At 42.9% G+C, this 19,489-nt stretch overlaps 1 protein-coding gene across 1 annotated transcript; it reads left to right on the forward strand.

Moving 5' to 3' along the window:
* The first annotated feature begins 7,103 nt into the window (after positions 1-7,103).
* TMEM202 (transmembrane protein 202) lies at positions 7,104-12,980 on the forward strand. Its single transcript, XM_049783971.1, is given in 6 exon segments — positions 7,104-7,196; positions 7,415-7,429; positions 7,431-7,671; positions 10,886-11,035; positions 11,376-11,507; positions 12,778-12,980. Coding segments are annotated over 6 exon segments (834 nt in total).
* The last annotated feature ends 6,509 nt before the right edge of the window (positions 12,981-19,489 follow it).

The following is a 19,489-nucleotide window of genomic DNA, read 5'->3' on the forward strand; positions in this document are numbered from 1 at the left end:
TTACTGAGTATGGTAAACATCACCTTTGACCTTTTGTGGCTTCTATTTAATTGAACAGAAAAGAAAAAGAGAGAGCTGACAACCAGAGAGGGGCAATGCAAGAATAGAATCTTATTTATGGTGATACTTCCAGGGTGTAGATGTGATTCAATGGTCAAATGTTTTGTATGTGTTCTGTATGTAGAAGGCCTTGCTTTTAATCCTTGGAACTGAAAAAAAAAAAGCCATAAAATTTGAAGAAGAAAAGTTTTTTTGTATGGGGAAAACTTTTTTTCCCAGCAGCTAGCACATTTGTCAAATGGCTAAATTCATCCCTTGCTCCATATAGTATACTGCTTTGCATTGCAATAGGCAAGCCATCACAATTTTGAATTAAAATGATTCAACTAAATTAAAATATAGTCAGAGTGGTAAGATATGTGGCTTTCATCACCAATACTCCCCACTACCACACCGAATTGTGCCTCTGAATATGCCTGTGATTATTCAGTCTCCTGGAGATGTACTGGTGATCATAAAACCCACCAAGCCTGCATCCTTCTCCTAACCCACTGACCTTCTTCTAAACAAGGAATGATCTTTGGCTCTGAGTACACATGACCAACTTTAAATTCCCTTTATTTCTAGAAGAAAGCAATAATACAATTTCTCTAGCAGTCAGTATGCTTAACCAATGTTTTTAGTCTCTTGGTAGTAATTGATCTATCTTTTAAAAAATAAGCTTGCTTAAAAAATGCATTGGGGCCGGTGCAGTGGCGCTAGAGGTAGGACCGCGCTAGCCAGCGCTAGCCTAGGACGGACCACGGTTCGATCCCCCGGCGTCCCATATGGTCCCCCAAGCCAGGAGCGACTTCTGAGTGCATAACCAGGAGTAACCCCTGAGCATTACCGGGTGTGGCCCAAAAACAAAAAACAAAAAAAAGAAAGAAAAATGCATTAATCTACTTTTAGTCACATTTGCCAATGGCAGGAGGCCAGTTCCAGAATAAATACTTATTTAGAGTCAACTTAAAGGTAATCAGAACTTTACAATGGTCAAAATAGCAATGATTCATCCTATTACTCTGAGTGATTATATGTAACATAAGCATGTTTCAGAAATAATGATTCTTGTTCTATGTGCAAAAGGTTAAACACTTTATATACTTATCAATGGCCTTCAGACAAGGGTAATAATAGTACAGTAGGTAAGGCACTTGCTTTGCATGCAGCCAATCTAGGTTTGATCCCCAGCATCCCATATGGTCTCCTGAGCCTGCCAGCAGTGATTCCAGAGTGCAGAGCCAGGAGTAACCCCTGATTACTCATAGCTGTGGCTCCAAAACAAGCAAACAAAAGGCCTTTGGTTGCAAGAATACTAATTCGTTCAACAATGGGGAATCTATTTTCTTCACAAACCTCTGAACAGTAAGAAGCTGATTATAACTATGGTTGTTGTATCTCAGGGCCCATCAGGCCTCTCGTTCCTACCTCAGAATCTGCTTCTTTCTCCTGCTTCTTTCTTCCACTTTTCCTAAATTATTACCTATTATATACGCATATGAGTAGAATCATAGAGATGTACCCTTTTTTGTCTGTTTTCTTTGACTCAGGATCACATTTATGAGATTCACTCGAATTCTCATGTGCTCTAGTCTAGACTATTCATACTGCTGTATAGAGAGTGTTTTGTGCTTTAATGTTTCATCCTTTCCATTCTTATATTGATGGACAGTTGCATAACTTATCATTTGGGGACCTTTTGAAAGAGTGCTATTCTGAACATTGTAATACATGTCTTTTGGTGGACATATGGGCACTTTTCTGTTGCCTATTGAATTAGAATGAGAAAGCCATGTATTTATTCAGCTCCAGAAGATATGCCAAGCAATTTTTCAAAGCAATTATACTAATTTACACTCACAACAGAAGCATATGAAGGTTCCACTTGCTCCATCTACTTGCCAACACTTTAAGCCATTCTGTTAAGTGTGTAGTGAGTGCTGTTGCATTATGTACTCAATCTACATTTTTCTGGTTAAAGCATTTGGGCATTTTGCGGATGTCTGGGCCACACTGAGGGCTTACTCCTGGCTCTGTGCTCAAAGGTCATTCCTGACTGAGTTCATGGGACCATGTGGGGTGCCAGGGATTTAACCCAGCCAGGTCAACTGCATGTAAGGCAAGCAAGTGATTTATCCACTTTACTATCTTTTCTACCAAGGTGAGCATCCTTTAATGATCTATTTTGTTATTTTTTTTAAAGATTTCATCAAATATGTTCTGATTTGGGGAAAAGGGACCCCCTGGCAGTGCTCAGGACTTAGTTCTCATTCTTTACTCAGGGATTCCCTCCTCCTGGCAATACTCAGTACTCTAGAGACCACATGCAGTGCTGGAAATAGAACCAGGGCCATCCAAACACCTTAATGGGCTATCCAAGAACATTGGTGTTTGTAATCTTTTTCTCTCTCTCTTTCTTTCTTCTTTCTTTCTCTCTTTCTTTCTTTCTTTCTTTCTTTCTTTCTTTCTTTCTTCTTTCTTTCTTTCTTTCTTTCTTTCTTTCTTCTTTCTTCCTTTCTTTCTTTCCTTTCTTTCTTTCTTTCTTTCTTCTTTCTTTCTCTTTCTTCCTTCCTTCCTTCCTTCCTTCCTTCCTTCCTTCCTTCCTTCCTTCCTTCCTTCCTTCCTTCCTTCCTTCCTTCCTCCCTTCCTTTCCCTCCCTCCCTCCCTCTCTTCCTTCCTTCCTCCCTTCCTTTCCCTCCCTCCCTCCCTCTCTTCCTTCCTTCCTTCCTTCCTTCCTTCCTTCCTTCCTTCCTTCCTTCCTTCCTTCCTTCCTTCCTTCCTTCCTTCCTTCCTTCCTTCCTTCCTGGCTCTGCGCTCAGAAATTACTCATGGCAGACTCAGGGATACCATACAGGATGCCAGGGATCAAACCTGGGTTGGCCTTGTGCAAGGCAAATGTCCTACTTGCTTTGCTATTGGTCCAGCCCACTATGTGTAATATTTATCTGGCCCAAGACTTTCTGATTAAAATTCTTTTTAACTTTATTGATTGATTGATTGGTTTCTGGGCCACATCTGGCCAGGCCCCAGGGTTATTCCTGGCTCTGCACTCAGAAATCGCCCCTCGCAGGCTGGGGAACCATATGGAATGCCAAGAATCAAACCAGGTCCTTCCCGGGTCAACCGCATACAAGGCAAATGCCTCACCGCTGTACTATCTCTCCGGTCCCATGATTTAAAAAAATTGTTTTGGCTTTTGGGCCACAGCCAATGGCACTTGGATAACTCCTGGCGCTGTACTCAGGAATTGCTTCTGGAAGGTTTGGGACCATATAGGATGCTGGAGATCGAATGTGGGTCCTTCCCAGACACTTTACCGCTGTGCTATCTCTCCAGCCCCTTTTTAAAATTTATTGATTTGCTAAAAGGCTGTATATAGTCCTTCTATAAGTCCTTTATTAATTTCCATATTTGGGAGGATTTGGGCCACACCCGGCAGCACTCAGGGGTTACTCTGAGTAATTTCAGCGCTCAGAAATTACTTCTGGCAGGCTTGGCGGGATCATCTGCGATCCTGGGAATTGAACTAAGGTCAATCGTGTGCAAACATTCTGTACTATTGCTTTGGCCCAGATGTCCAGTTTCTAGCCATTCTATAGTTTGCCTTATTTTTTATTCTTGTAGTATTTCTAGTGAAAAACATTCTTAATTTTAATAAACACAATTTATAAAAATTCACCTTTATGATAAATGCTTTTTAAATCCTATTAAAGGATCTTGGTCTACTTCAATGATACAAGATATCTTCTCTGAACCAAAACATTCCATGCTGTTCATTAATACTAAACACTACTGATAATTGAAAAACATTTTGTTGTTTTTTTTTTGTTTTTTGTTTTTTTTTTTTGTTTTTTGGGCCACACCCATTTAATGCTCAGGGGTTACTCCTGACTATACGCTCAGAAGTCGCTCCTGGCTTGGGGGGACCATATGGGACGCCGGGGGATCGAACCGCGGTCCATCCTACGCTAGCGCTTGCAAGGCAGACACCTTACCTCTAGCGCCACCTTCCCGGCCCCTGAAAAACATTTTGTAAATATGTTTAAATATTTTAATAAAAATGTACATGTTTATAATAACATGTTTAAAATTTTTAAATATTTTAAAACTTTTCTTTTTTGGTTTTTGGGCCACACCCAGTGATGCTTAGGGGTTACTCCTGCACTCAGAAATCCCTCCTGGCTTGGGAGACCATATGGGATGCTGGGTATCCAACCAAGGTCTGTCTTGGGTCAGCTATGTGCAAGGCAAACGCCCTACCGCTGTGCTATCACTTCAGACCAAAACTTTTCTGTTTTGAAATTTATAATACAGGGCCAGAGAGAGAGTACTGTGGGTAAGACACTTGCCTTGCACTCTTCTGACCTGGAATCAATCCCCAGCATCCCATATGTCTCCTTGAACACCAATAAGAGTGATTCCTGAATGCAGAGCCAGGACTAACTTCTGAGCATTGCTGTATATATCTCCTCACCAAAAAAATGAGAGAAAAATATAATAACTGAAAAAATTTTAATTTAGAACATTTGGCTTTACAAATTGTGCTTATGAGCTCCAGATGCCATTTCTTGCAGTGCCTTTTCTAGCAGTTTAGCGTCAAAGACTAAGCATGCTGGGAAGTTCCAGCCCTGTGTGTGAGGGACCATCTGGACAGCCCAGTTGTACTCATGTATTTACGGGACCACAGTTGTTGTTTTTCTGGGGCTGCTTTTAGTGTTACTCGGGGGGAGGGGGGATGAGGATGAGCATGTGATATTGAGTATCAAACCAGGTGTGCTTGAACCCCATTCTAAAGAATCTCACCCTCTGTGAACATTGAAATGATGTCTAAGTCCAGAGTCCAGAAATGGTGCAGCCCCTAGCTAGTATATTGAGCAAGTGTATGTGTGCCTTTTAATTAGTACAGCCAGAATATGCCCCAACTTCACATAAATATGACCCCAGATAAGCACATATGCAAGCACTAAAGTGGCATGGCAACCAAATGTGTGAACACCACAGCAAGAACATGTACAAATTCTCATTATTGCAATAACCACCTTAGTGGAGGAAATGGACAGGTGTAGTCCTGAAATGTTATACACATACAAATTGGTATCTAGTGATGTCACATCCTTTTCTGCTACTAAGACTTGGCATTGCTCTGGGGTACCTGGCGATGTCTATGTATTTCTAGTGTGATTCATAACAGGACTTCCACAAAGATCCTTAAACTCCATAGTTTTTGTGTGAAATAGAATAGGTTTCCAGTTCCTGGATATTGTGATATACTTTGTCCTGCAGAATTTTTTTTCTAGTGTCAATGATTTTCATCAACTATACTTTAGTCAAATATGTCTTTTGGCAAGCACTTCTCATCCAATTTTTCCCAATCCCTGTGCTAGGGGAGAAGGATGCTGACTCTCTGTCCTTCCCAGAATTTTGTGGAGTCATTTTGGGGCCTGCCTCAGCTTGCACACAGCCTTCCCTAGTTCTCTGGATATAGGCTGATGTGGTGGATTACCATAGCACAAACCATAGGCCATAGATTTTGATTGCTGTTTTCAAAATTACATTCATATGTATTCAATTATTCCCTCAGAGACAAAGTCCATAACCAAATGGATCCAGTTCCACATGGAAGGGTCTAGTGCAAAATCAGAGTGTACTTCCGAGGTCTAAATCATTTTATTCTTCCAGCCCTTGAATTGTCTAGTCCAGTTGTCCAAGAATCACTTTGGGTGGCCCCTAACTCCCTGAGGGCCTACATATACGTACATGGTCTAACACACATGCATTTATACACACCACAGTAAACACACATAATCTCATGATCTCTCCTCAGCAGCTATGTAGCCTATTGTTCAGTGCCTGAAGTGTTCAGTCCACAGACTGTGATCACACCCGGATTTTATGGGCTTGTGAAGTAACCACATGCATGTCTGCTAATTGAGGCTCCCAAACTGCTTTTTGTAGGTTGGTAAGTGACATTATACACAGAGATGACAAATGTTCTGTTATTTGCATCACAGGCCCTAGTAAGTTTGTTAGGTTTAAAGTAGGTCTAGAAGTAGGTCTGAGGTCTGAGATCTGAGGGACTGGAAAAATAGTACAGCAAATAGGACATTTGCCTTGCATGCAGCCTACCCAGTTTCAATCCCTGTCATCCATATGGTCCTCTAAGCCACACCAGGAGTGATTCATGAGTGCGGAGCCAAGAGTGAGTCCTGAGCACCACTGAATGTGGCCACAAAATCAGAAAAAATAAAACAAAACAAACAAATAAAATTCCCAGAATTTATGTTCTTAGCCCAGCTCTCAGTAGAAAGTTCCAGTGTCTCATGAACTCACAGCCATGGTTCTTCCCACATCTTTTCTTATGCTGGTGCCTTCACTTCAATACCCTGATGAAGCTGTCAAAGTGTGCTACATCCCTCTGCTAACTGGGTTGCTGGGAAAACTCAATGTCTTGAGCACAGGGTCCTTCCAACAGAGGCCTCTGATCTATCACTCAAGACACAGCAGAGTTGGATTCAATGTTCAATTAAGGAGAATGGCCTTGGTGCCACAGTCCACAGTTTGTGCTTAGAGTGTCTTCAAATCTCTTTTCAAGCCACTTTATCAACTCTATCTCAAACTGATCTCCCCACCAGGGTTTCAAAATCAACTCAAAGGCAGAGCAGATGGCTCAAAGAGCTAAGCATATGTATGAGAGCTCAGTTCCAATCACTATCAATGGTATGTTCTCAAGTATCACCGGATGTGGCCTCTATGCATCGCATAAGGAACTGTATTTTACTCCAGGACCTAGTGAAATGAGTGACACATAGCCACTGCTAATGAAGCATTTATTTATTTATTTATTCATTCAATAAAGGAATTGAGAGCAGTCAGAGAAGGAAGAGTGGGGGGGGGGCATCACACCTATATTTACATGTTTAAATGTAATGATTTTCTTTAGCTAGGATCAAATTGGAAAATGAACAGAAATGGGATTAGAGCCATCTAGTGCTGGGCCCCTTCTTGTTCTGAACACATATGAGGTTATGGGTAAATAAATTCCGTGACAGTTAGACAGTAAAATGGCTGACCAGGTGAAGGGGAGGGCAGAAGTAACCATGACCTTCCACAATCCTAAGGCTCCCCAAATTAAGGGGGACCAAAATTACAACAGGGTAAGGAGATAGATGATGACAGACAGATGGGAGGAAGAAGGCTTGCCTCAAGGAAGGCCAAGAACAACTGCCCTTGAAAGACCACATACAGGTTTTTAATAAAGGGTGGAGAAAGAGTCACAAATCAAGGCCACCAGGGCTGTTGGACTTAGAAAGAGGGGAGACATGGGGACCCGGGCCATCCTTTGGGCTAGGCAATATTTCCCTCATCCTTGTAGCCTACCCTCCCTACCAAAAAAACACCCAGGTGCCTCGATGTCACCCGAGAGGCGGCAGCATCATGTGGATCAGACACACACCTACTTCCGAATGTTCTGTGGTAGCCTCTGCGGATTCAGCTTCCTCATGGTGCTCATGATGTCCCCGATGAAATGGGTGCAGCTCTTGGTGATCAAGAATGGCCTTGAGCTCTACGCGGGACTCTGGGTCACCTGTAGCCATGAACTTTGCTGGAGACAAACAGCCACACCACCTTGTGAGTGCCGCTAACTAAATATCACAAACCCCCTGACTCCAGAGATTTCTGCTCTATTGGTCCTTCATCTTTCTTTCTCTAAGACCTTTTAGTCCTGATGAAAGTCAATCAAACAGAAGATGAACTGATATTTTCTGTGGTGTCCTCGGTAGTATACGCTTCTTTTTTCCTGTCCCAGATAATTTTCTCTTCCATACTATGTGTTAGTATTCTCTTTATGCTCTGAGAACTCTTTTTGTTATTTAAATATTTATTTGCAGTGGATAAACCAGGCAAAAGGGGTCGATTACAAAATATATAAAACTAGTTGTTGGGGGACCGGGAAGGTGGCGCTAGAGGTAAGGTGTCTGCCTTGCAAGCGCTAGCGTAGGACGGACCGCGGTTTGATCCCCTGGCGTCCCATATGGTCCCCCCAAGCCAGGAGCGATTTCTGAGCGCATAGCCAGGAGTAACCCCTGAGCTTCAAATGGGTGTGGCCTCCCCCCAAAAAAAACTAGTTGTTGGGTGGTGAATACTATATAATATATACAAAAGTAGTTTATAAGACTGTATAACAGAACTATATAATGATCTGAACAAACGTTGCTTCAACTAAATGTTTTCTTCCTCTAGTGTTTTGTTGTTGTTTATTTGGGCCACATTTGACTACACTCAGGCATACTCATGACTCTGCATTCAGGAAATTATATAGGGTATCAGGGATTGAACCCAGATCAGATGAGAGGCAAGTCTCTTACCTGCTGTATTCTCTCTCTCTCTCTCTCTCTCTCTCTCTCTCTCTCTCTCTCTCTCTCTCTCTCTCTCTCTCTCTCTCTCTCTCCCCCTCTCTCCCCCTCCATAGTGCTTGGGTATTTGGGGGACCACACTAAGCTATGGTCAGAGGTACTCCTGACTCTGCACTCAGGACTCACTCCTAGCAGTGCTTGGGTGCTATATGAGATGCCAGGGATTGGGTTAGTCATGTACAAGGTGAGTACCTTCTCCATTTTCTAGTGTCCTCAATAAAATGTTTTAAAATAAAATTGTTGGGGCTGGAGATATAGCATAGTGGTAAGGCATTTGCCTTGCAAGTGGCCAACCCAGGACCGACCCAGCATCCCATATGGTCCCCCGAGCCTGCCAAGAGCAATTTCTGAACACAGAGTCCAAGAGTAACCCCTGAGCACAGCTGGGTGTGGTCCAAAAACAATAAATAAATAAATAAATAAATAAACAAATAAAAATTGTGAGTTAAATTTTCTTTGGTTTTTGGGCCAAACCCAGTGCTACTCAGAAATTACCCCTGACAGGCTCAGGGAACCATATGGGATGCCAGGAATCGAACCTGGGTTGGCCATGTGAAGACTAGTGCCCTACCCATGGTGCTATCATTCCTGCCCTCATAGTTAAAAAATTTTTTTAACTGATGGTCTTTTTTTAACTGATGAGTCTGATGGTACTTTACTTATAATTATGTACAGAAAGTATTTACTTTATAAACAGTGACATGACAGTTCCTTAAATAGTTAATATGTGCTAAGAAACAAACTGTTTATACATTGAGTAAATATTTCAGGGTTCTTTTATTTTTTCAGGATTCTTATTAAAGATTTAAACAATAATCTTAAAGCCTATGATCCTAAACACCACATTACATACATATAATTTATTTAGTTTTAGTCCTATATATTTTCTATATTTCTATCAAAATGGCATTTATGAGAGATAGTATAGTAGGTAAGACACTTAACTTGCATGCAGCCAATCCAGATTCAAACCTTGACATCCAATATGGTCCCCAGATTACCAAGAGTAATTCCTGAGTGCAGAGCAAGGAGTAAACCCTGAGCACCACCGTGTCATCTCCAAAAACAAACAAACAAACAAACAAAACAAAAAAGGCATTTGTAAGAGTAAATTCTGAATACCATAGACATAATACTACAGTTACTGCCACTTGTACGGTCCCCAGGGTTTATAAGAGTAATCAGCATTGGGCCCGGAGAGATAGCACAGCGGCGTTTGCCTTGCAAGCAGGCCGATCCCAGGACCAAAGGGTGGTTGGTTTGAATCCTAGTGTCCCATATGGTCCCCCCCCCGTTACCCCCGCCCCCGTGCCTGCCAGGAGCTATTTCTGAGCAGACAGCCAGGAGTAACCCCTGAGCACAGCCAGGTGTGGCCCAAAAACCAAAATAAAAAAAAAAAAGAGTAATCATCATTACTACAAAATATCTTCTAAAATCCTCTGTTCTGTTTGCCTTGCTCTTCAAGCCTCTTTATTCTTTTTTGTTTATTGGTGGTTTGGTTTTTGGGTCACATCCATTCATTGACTTTTATGTTGTCTGTTTTTTTGCCCACATCAAGCAGTGCTCAAGATTACTCCTGGCTCTGTTCTCAAAGGTCACTACTGCTGGTGTCTGGGGGCCAGAGCCTTACCACCTATTCTAACTCTCCCATATTATCAACTATTTTTAAGTAAGTTACAAGATTTTCAGTATCACTATATACATAGAAAAGGAACATGCTAAAATGGTTGAAAATGAATATTAAAATGGAAACCTCTGAGTAATTAATTTATGGTTGATTTTCTTCATTCTTGGTTACATAAAAAATACAGTGTAACTCCAGGGCCGGAGAGATAGCATGGAGGTAAGGCATTTGTTTTTCATGCAGAAGGTCATTAGTTTGAATCCCGGTGTCCCATATGATCCCCCAAACCTGCCAGGAGTGATTTCTGAGCATAGAGCAAGGAGGAACCCCTGAGCGCTGCCGGGTGTGATCCAAAAACAAACAAACAAAAAATTAACTTTTTCTAAACTTATATTAAACGTGTTTTGCTTTGCATTTAGAATTACAAACTCAAAAACCTTGTGATTCACATATCTCCAATGAGCTAGTTAAACATCGAAGTTCAAGTGTCACTTATGTAGTTGTAGTTGTAAATTATCTTTCATTTAACAACGAAGCTTTAGCTTTCAGAGTAAACAAATTCAGTTCTGAAAAAAGACTCAGAAGGAGAGTGCTTGCCTCATGTCTGAGGCTCTGGCACAGTCTAGGAAAGAAATTTTAATTATCAGTTAAGAGCTGGGAGAAATATCCTTATTTATTTCCTGGATTGTATGTGTCAAGCTGTGATTTATCTTCCTTTGCCTTAACTCACTTCTGGAAGACTTTTTTTTAAGTGGAAATCCCCCTCTGAACTAACCAAGACTTTTTTTTATCTTCTCCTTTACAGATTATCTCGAATATTCCAGGGTTTTCTTCATCTTCTCTATCATCTTTATTGTTGTTGCCCTTGGCTGGCTCGTCGCCTCTTGTCTCCCTAGAAGAGGAGGCACAGTAGACAACTTGGATCTGAAGGTATCCATACTCAGCTTCATGTCAGGTACAGACTTAGAATGGCAGGGTAATTAATAAAGTAATATTATCAATGGGAAAATGTCTCTGTGGAATTTCCTCCTCCTTCATTTGTCCTTTTTCTCTTCTTTAGTATCATAGCAAGTTGTCAGTTACCTGCTCTTTATTATGTATAAAACATACTTTGGCTGACTAAGACCAACAGAGAAGGCCAAGTCCCATTCTCTCTAACATGTTGGCTTATCTCCAAATTGGGATCCTCTCGATCCTTTTCGTACTTACAGTGTCTGTAAACAGAAGAATTGGGGTGGAAATTAAAGCAGATTGTAGACACTGATGGGTTCTGTAATCTTTTCTTCTGATCCTAGCCATCTGCTTGCTCTTCTGCCTCATCATATTTCTGAAACAGGTTCATTGGCATGCTGAAAACATCATGGAGGCTAATTTTCTATGGCCCTATTATCTTAATTGGTGGTGTGACCTATTCTACATCCTTGCCGGTGAGTCATTTTCTTGCCTCATGCTCAAAGAATGGAGGGGAAATTTATTTACTTCTTGAAAGGAAGGAGAGATAAAAACACTGGTCCTCCCCTCAAGATTATTGAGGGGCTTGAGCAATAGTACAGTAAGTAGAATTTTTGCCTTGCAAACGGCCAACCCAAGTTTGATTCATTCAACACATATTGACCCCGAGCTCACTAGGAGTGCTATTCCTGAGCACTGAAACAGGAGTCATCCCTGAACATCGCCAGATGTCCTCCCCTCCCCGAATGAGAGACTACTGATCCCGTGATGACAATTATGCACTTGCTAGGGGTCATGTGCTAACACACATCTGATTGTAGTGCAGTTGAAATCACTTGATATGGGGGAATAAATGTGGATTTTGGAGTCTGAAAGCCTATTTCGGAGGAGCAGAATAGAGAGCCACACTTGATGGTGCTCCGGGCTTATCTATGATTCTGCACTCAGAGATCACATCTGATGGGATTCAGGGGGCCATGTGGGAAGGTTGGGATCAAACTTAGGTCAGCCATATGCAAGTAAAGTGCCCTACCCACTGTTCTATTTCTCCAGCCCTGGACAGCCTAGTATTAGTCCTACCTCTAACTGAAGCAAGGATACATTGAGTAGTTTGCCCAAGACCACACAGAAAGTAGTGGGCCTATGATTTAAATCTGTGTGGTTCAAACTTTTTTCTAACCATGTGAAAAATACTATAATGTAGTCAGTACAGAGGAAGGTAAAATTATTCTTTTGGAAGGAGAGAGAGGGATGGCCTCACTGGGGGAAAAAAAAAGGTGTTTTAAGACAGTGAGAATAGGGGCCGGGCGGTGGCGCAAGAGGTAAGGTGCCGGGGCCGGGCGGTGGCGCTAAAGGTAAGGTGCCTGCCTTGCCTGCGCTAACCTTGGACAACCTCGGTTCGATCCCCCGGTGTCCCATATGGTCCCCCAAGCCAGGAGCAACTTCTGAGCACATAGCCAGGAGTAACCCCTGAGCATTACCGGGTGTGGCCCAAAAATAAAAAAAAAAAAAAAAAGAGGTAAGGTGCCTGCCTTGCCTGCGCTAGCCTTGGACGGACCGCGGTTCGATCCCCCGGTGTCCCATATGGTCCCCCAAGCCAGGAGCAACTTCTGAGCTCATAGCCAGGAGTAACCCCTGAGCGTTACTGGGTGTGGCCAAAAAAAAAAAAAAAGACAGTGAGAATAATTTCAAAAGCCAAAAAATGTGATGTCTACTAAACCTCATGGAAATTCTTTACTTCCCTAGGGATCATCTCCCTCCTCAACCACCTTACATCCAGTTCCCCTGTTGATCAAAATGTCACTGTGAAACCTGTAGAGAAGTCAAGGCTTGGGGTTGGCCCTGTCACTGAGGTCACTGAGGAAGCACCTGTTGAAGCTGAAGAACCAGTATTTCAGAATGAATCTTTACTTGTTGAAGATACAAAAGAACCAGATGCTGAACTGTGATGGCACCAAAAAAAAATCTCTTGCCTATCTTTATAAAACAAACTTAGGACAGGCTGATTGGGTTGGTATTGACTGGTATTGCAGAACCTAGGAAACTTCTAATTTCATGTCCACATTACTGAAAGAAACAGCATTAAAACTAATGAAATATGCTGTGTTGTACATTGGGTTCAAAACATTAAAGCCAGTCATAAAGAAACAGACTTCTCTTAAGAAAAACTCTGGGGCCAGAGAGGTGGCGCTAGAGGTAAGGTGTCTGCCTTGCAAGCACTAGCCAAGGAAGGACCGAGGTTCGATCCCCCGGCGTCCCATATGATCCCCCCCAAGCTAGGGGTAATTTCTGAGCGCTTAACCAGGAGTAACCCCTGAGCATCAAACGGGTGTGGCCCAAAAAAAAAACAAAAAAAATAAAAAATAATAACCTAATCGGGGCCGGAGAGGTGGCGCTAGAGGTAAGGTGTCTGCTTTGCACGTGTTAGCCAAGGAAGAACCACGGTTCAATCCCCCGGCATCCCATATGGTCCCCCCAAGCAAGGGACAATTTCTGAGCGCTTAACCAGGAGTAATCCCTTAAGCATCAAACGGGTGTGCCCCCCCCCAAAAAAAGAAAAAGTAAAACTAAAATGAATCACCCATGTTAAGTGTCATGAAGGAAGGAAAGAAATTGCAATCAAGGCAGTGTGAGAATCAAAGGTCATGCTGGGTGGTAGGGAAACTTCTGGAACAAAATGGGTCGGTGTGGGGCCAAAGTGATAGCACAGCAGTAAGGCGTTTTGCCTTGCACATTGCCGTCCCTGAACGGGCCTGATTCAATCTCAGGCATCCCATATGATCCCCCACGCCTGCCAGGAGCGATTTCTGAGCGCAGAGCCAGGAATAACCTCTGAGCACCATCAGATGTGGCCAAAATATAAACAGAAAAGCAAACAAACAAACAAAAACCAAAATGAGTCTGTAGAGAAAAATGTCATCCATCTATTTGAGATTTTCTTTGTTATGTATGACTTTGGATTTAGTCAGGAACATGAACTAAGCTTTTGAATTTAAACTAGAGATAATTACCAGAAATGGGATGATCAAATTTTTTGATGCCAATGGAGATAGTATCTATCATCCAAAGCAGTGTAACGAGCTTGAGGAAGAGATTTTGAGGAGTCAGTTTCTTTGAGGTTCAGTATTTTGAGGTTTAGTGTTTTGTTGTTTGTTTTGTTTTGTTTTGTGTCACACCCAGCAACACTCTGGGATTACTCCTGGCTCTGTGCTCAGAAATCACTCCTGGCAGGCTCGGGGACCACATGAAATGCCGGGAATTGAACCAGGGTCCTTCCTGTGTTGGCCTCGTGCAAGGCAAACACCTTACTGCTGTGCTATTGCTCCGGTCCCGTGTTTAGTATTTTGAAACCAATTAATTATGTAAACTAACTACTGATATCTACTTGATTTTTTAATCTGAAAAATATCTTAAGCAGGCATTCACCAACTCTAATAAATAATATTTTTGGGGAATCAGAGAAGATAGCACAGTGGGTAGGGCATTTATGTTACATACTGCCAATCTAAGTTCGATCCACAGGACCCCATATATAGTTACCCAATCCCTGCTAGGAATGATCCCTGAGCACAGAGCTAGGAGTAAACTCTGAGCTCTCCCAAGTGTGGCTCAAAATTTTTGTTATTGTTATTTTTTGTTTGATGGCCAAAAAATTGGCTCTTCTCAGGACTTACTCCTGGTTCCATGCTCAGGGATTACTCCTGGTGGGGCTTAGGAGAATTTATAGGTGCTGGGGATTGCATATGGTCACTCGTGTGCATGAAAAAGCACCCTACACATCGTACTATCACTACAGAGCCAACTCTAAAATTTTATGTACAACTGTGTACACATCTTTTAGTGAAGGTGACTATAAATTATATCAAATTCTTGACATACTGAGTCTTTGCTGGTGCGCGTGCGCGCGCGCGTGTGTGTGTGTGTGTGTGTGTGTGTGTGTGTGTGTGTGTGTGTGTGTGTGAAAGAGAGACAGTTGGCAGCACTCAGGGCTTATTCCTGGCTCTGAGCTCATTCAAGGATCATTCCTGGCTGTAATTGGGGACCACATATGATGCTGGAAATTGAACCTGGGTGGACCACATGCAAGGCAAAAGCCCTGCCCCACTGTACTAATTCTCAACCCGCCTCTTTGGTTTTACTTTAATTACTTTATTTTCCATTTTCCACCTCTTTGTAATTGAGTTTTTTGCTGCCATGGTCAGAGTTCTCACGTGCTTTATTGTGGTGCTCACACTGTTGTGATATCAAGAGTGACCTTTCTCCTTTATCTGAGGTGCTTGTACAGGTACTTGCTGTGGTGGTTTTGTGCTCACACATGTACTCTCTGAAGTTCACATGCCTGGCCACTGCGGATGCACATTTTTTCAGTCAGGTGCTTGCTTGCTGGGGCTGCACCTTTTAGTTGCAATATCACACACATCTGGTTGTGATGCAGCCACTGGAAATGACTTGTGAGAGAAGAACTGCAGGATCATGCTCCGTATGATCAGTACTGATGCTCAGTGCATCAGTAGCACCAGAAACTAAACTCATGGCCTCATGTTTGCAATGCAGGTGTTATTATTATTCTTTGGGGGGGGCACATCGGTGGTCGTCAGGGGTTACTTCTGGCTCTGAGCTCAGATATCACCCTTGGCAGGCTCTGGGGCCATATGGGATGCCAGGGATTTAATGTGGGTTGGCCACACGCAAGGCAAATGTCCTACCTGCTGTACTATTGCTCTAGCCTCAACAAGGCAGGTGCTTATCCAGTGAGCTACCTTCTGGTCCTCTTGTTTCTTAGGCATCAATTATATTTTGTTAAGCCAAGACTGCCTTCATTATGTGATGTGCAAAATATGATCAACCTGATGGTGCCAGAGAAAGTACAGTGGGTAGGGTCTTTACCTTGCACATAGCTGACCCAGGTTCAATCCCCAACATTCCATATGGTCCCCCGAGTCTACCAGGAGTGAATTTTGGGGGTATCTCTTTTTTATTTTATTTATTCTTAATTTTTATTTTATTGAAACCATTGATCTACAAAGTTCTTCTTAGTTGAATTTCAGATATATAGTGAATCAGGGCCATTCCTACCACCAGTGTTGACCTCCCTCCTCCAAGTATTCCCAGAGTGCATCCTATACTGCCACCTTCTGCCCCAAAGGCCTGACAATGTAACAGGCCCATTTAAGTATAGATTGTTAAAGGTTTGGTCTCTTGATTCTACTGTTGTTGACTTTAGCTTGAATATTTAGCTCTGTCCCTTTTTCCCCTCCACCAATGCACCTGAGACCACTTGGCCCCTGGTCCCCATCCTTTCTTGTTTATTTTTTCTTAATTTTATAGAAAAATGCAGAAAAATGAGATAAAACGAGATAAAACAGTTGAAAAGCTAAAACAGTTGAAAAGCTGACCCAGGGGCCCGGAGATATAGCACAGTGGCGTTTGCCTTGCAAGCAGCCGATCCAGGACCAAAGGTGGTTGGTTCAAATCCCGGTGTCCCATATGGTCCCCCGTGCCTGCCAGGAGCTATTTCTGAGCAGACAGCCAAGACAGCCAGGAGTAACCCCTGAGCACTGCCGGGTGTGGCCCAAAAACCAAAGAAAAAAAAAGAAAAGAAAAGCTGACCCAGGTGGAACTGGGGGCCGGGAGAGTTAGCACAGCAGTGTTTGCCTTGCAAGCAGCCGATCCAGGACCAAAGGTGGTTGGTTCGAATCCCAGTGTCCCACATGGTCCCCCGTGCCTGCCAGGAGCTATTTCTGAGCAGACAGCCAGGAGTAACCCCTGAGCATCGCCAGGTGTGGCCCAAAAACCAATATATATATATAAAAGCTGGGCCCGGAGAGATAGCACAGCGGCGTTTGCCTTGCAAGCAGCCGATCCAGGACCAAAGGTGGTTGGTTCGAATCCCGGTGTCCATATGGTCCCCTGTGCCTGCCAGGAGCTATTTCTGAGCAGACAGCCAGGAGTAACCCCTGAGCACCGCCGGGTGTGACCCCCCCCCCAAAAAAAATATATATATATATGCTGGCAAGTCAGATGGAAAGGTTTTCAATTTTCTGGGCAAATCATCATTGATAAGGGTAAACTTTACTTAAGAAAGAGTTCCTGGGTTAGATTGTGCATAGAGCATTCTTAAAACAGTCATAATTTTCAAGTCCAGAAAATATAAGCAATATAGTAATGAGCACTGTAAAAAGAGTCTATACCATAAAGTACCATCTAATGGGTCTTGAGCATCCAGGTTCCTTTTCTGAAAGCAAACTGAAATCATGGGCATTATGATATAATAGTAGACTAGAATTTTAAATAAATTGCAATACCATACTCAATGAATGAGCACTGTAGCAAGAATTTATGGCATGCAGTTGCCTATTCCAATATCATCTGTGGACATAAACATTAGATCACATTAGCAGGCATAATCAAATGTAAAATAGATAGATGTCAAGACATTATCTTAATGAGCTCTGTATTTTGAGTTTAATATAATTTAGTGCTGCAATGCAAAACTAAGCCACCAACCTATATCTCCAAGAACCATTGAATGGCCACAGGAGACAGACGATCAGGACTGGCAGAGAAACCTGAAAGGAGGAGTGATTCTTTTTTTTTTTTTTTTTGGTTTTTGGCCACACCCGGCAGTGCTCAGGGGTTACTCCTAGCTGTCTGCTCAGAAATAGCTCCTGGCAGGCACAGGGGACCATATGGGACACCGGGATTCGAACCAACCACCTTGGGTCCTGGATCGGCTGCTTACAAGGCAAACGCTGCTGTGCTATCTCTCTGGGCCCGGGGGAGTGATTCTTTTTTTTTTTTTTTTTTTTTTTTTTTTTGGTTTTTGGGCCACACCCGGCGGTGCTCAGGGGTTCTCCTGGCTGTTCGCTCAGAAATAGATCCTGGCAGGCACGGGGGACCATATGGGACACCGGGATTCGAACCAACCACCTTTGGTCCTGGATCGGCTGCTTGCAAGGTAAACGCCGCTGTGCTATCTCTCCGGGCCCCAGGAGTGATTCTTAAGCACAGATCCAAGAGTAATCACAGCTGGTGTGACCCAAAAAACCAAAAACAAATGAACAAAGAAGTACAACCAAACTGAAAGATTGTCTACACCCTGTTTTCTATACCTTGGGAATAGGGGATAGAAACCCAGGTAGATCTTTAATAATTCAAGATTCCTTTTCTGTGCATTATTTTTACCCAGGGATATTCTAATCTTAATATTATTCCAATTACACCATTATACTAATAAAGAGAGTATAGTAACTTTGAGAGGGAGCAATTTTTAATGTAGCATTCTTATTTTTCTTTACTTGGGGTAGGGGTTGGGTCACATCTCTCAGTGCTCAGGGCTTCTCTTTCTTAGGCTGCACAACTCTAACATTTGTGCTCAAGAATCCTCACTGTGGGGCTCAGGGAGCATAAGAGGTGCAGGGGACTGAACTTATGTCAGTTCCCTGATTTCTGTGCTGTCTCTTCAACCTGTGCTTGGGGCGGGGATCACTTTGGTGCCAAGGTAGAAGTGGTTTTGAGAAAGGTTCCTCCCCAAAGAAAACAATAAGAAATCCAGGCAGTCAGGGTACATGCCTAGCATGCCTGGCCTAGGTTTGATTCCCACATGGGCCCTACTTCCTTTACTGCTGGACCCATTAGCACAGCATCCCCAGGTCCTTATTTTGGATGCCACTAAACTAGTAAAGAAATCCTGATGGAGTTCAAAGTAGAACTTCCTGAGTTCTACTTATGGGTAGGAAAAAACTCAAGAAAGCGAAAAGAACAAATCAAGAAATAAAGTGATAGTAACATTACAAGTGATCAATTTGGGGGGGGGGTTACATCCAGCAGCACTCAGGGGTTACTCCTAGCCCTACGATCAGAAACCGCCCCCAGCAGGCTCGGGGGACCATATGGGATGACGGGATTTGAACCACCGTCCTTCTGCATGCAAGGCCTACCTCCATGCTATCTCTCCGGTCCCAAATGATCCATTTTTATGGTACTTAGGAACATATAAAATAAAACAGCAGTGTTAAAATGTTATAATATCTTCACTAGGGGTAGAGCAATAGCACAGCAGGGAGGATGTTTGCCTTGCATATGGCCAACCTGCATTTGATCCCCACCATCCCATATGGTCCCCTGAGTTTGCCAGGAATAATTTCTGAGCACAGATCCAGGAGCAACTCCTTGAGACCCCTGGGTATGACCTAAAAACCAAAGCATAACAAAATTTTCTAAATTTCTTGCATGAAAAAATTAAAAGCAAAAACTGAAAAAGATCAGCAGAATTAAAGGGGCTTAAAATAAGAATATTAGGGCCCGGAGAGATAGCACAGCGGCGGTTGCCTTGCAAGCAGCCAATCCAGGACCAAAGGTGGTTGGTTCGAATCCCGGTGTCCCATATGGTCCCCCGTGCCAACCAGGAGCTATTTCTGAGCAGACAGCCAGGAGTAGTAACCCCTGAGCAATGCCG

The sequence above is a fragment of the Suncus etruscus genome, chromosome 1 (assembly GCF_024139225.1).
Source record: "Suncus etruscus isolate mSunEtr1 chromosome 1, mSunEtr1.pri.cur, whole genome shotgun sequence".
Lineage (NCBI taxonomy): Eukaryota > Metazoa > Chordata > Mammalia > Eulipotyphla > Soricidae > Suncus > Suncus etruscus.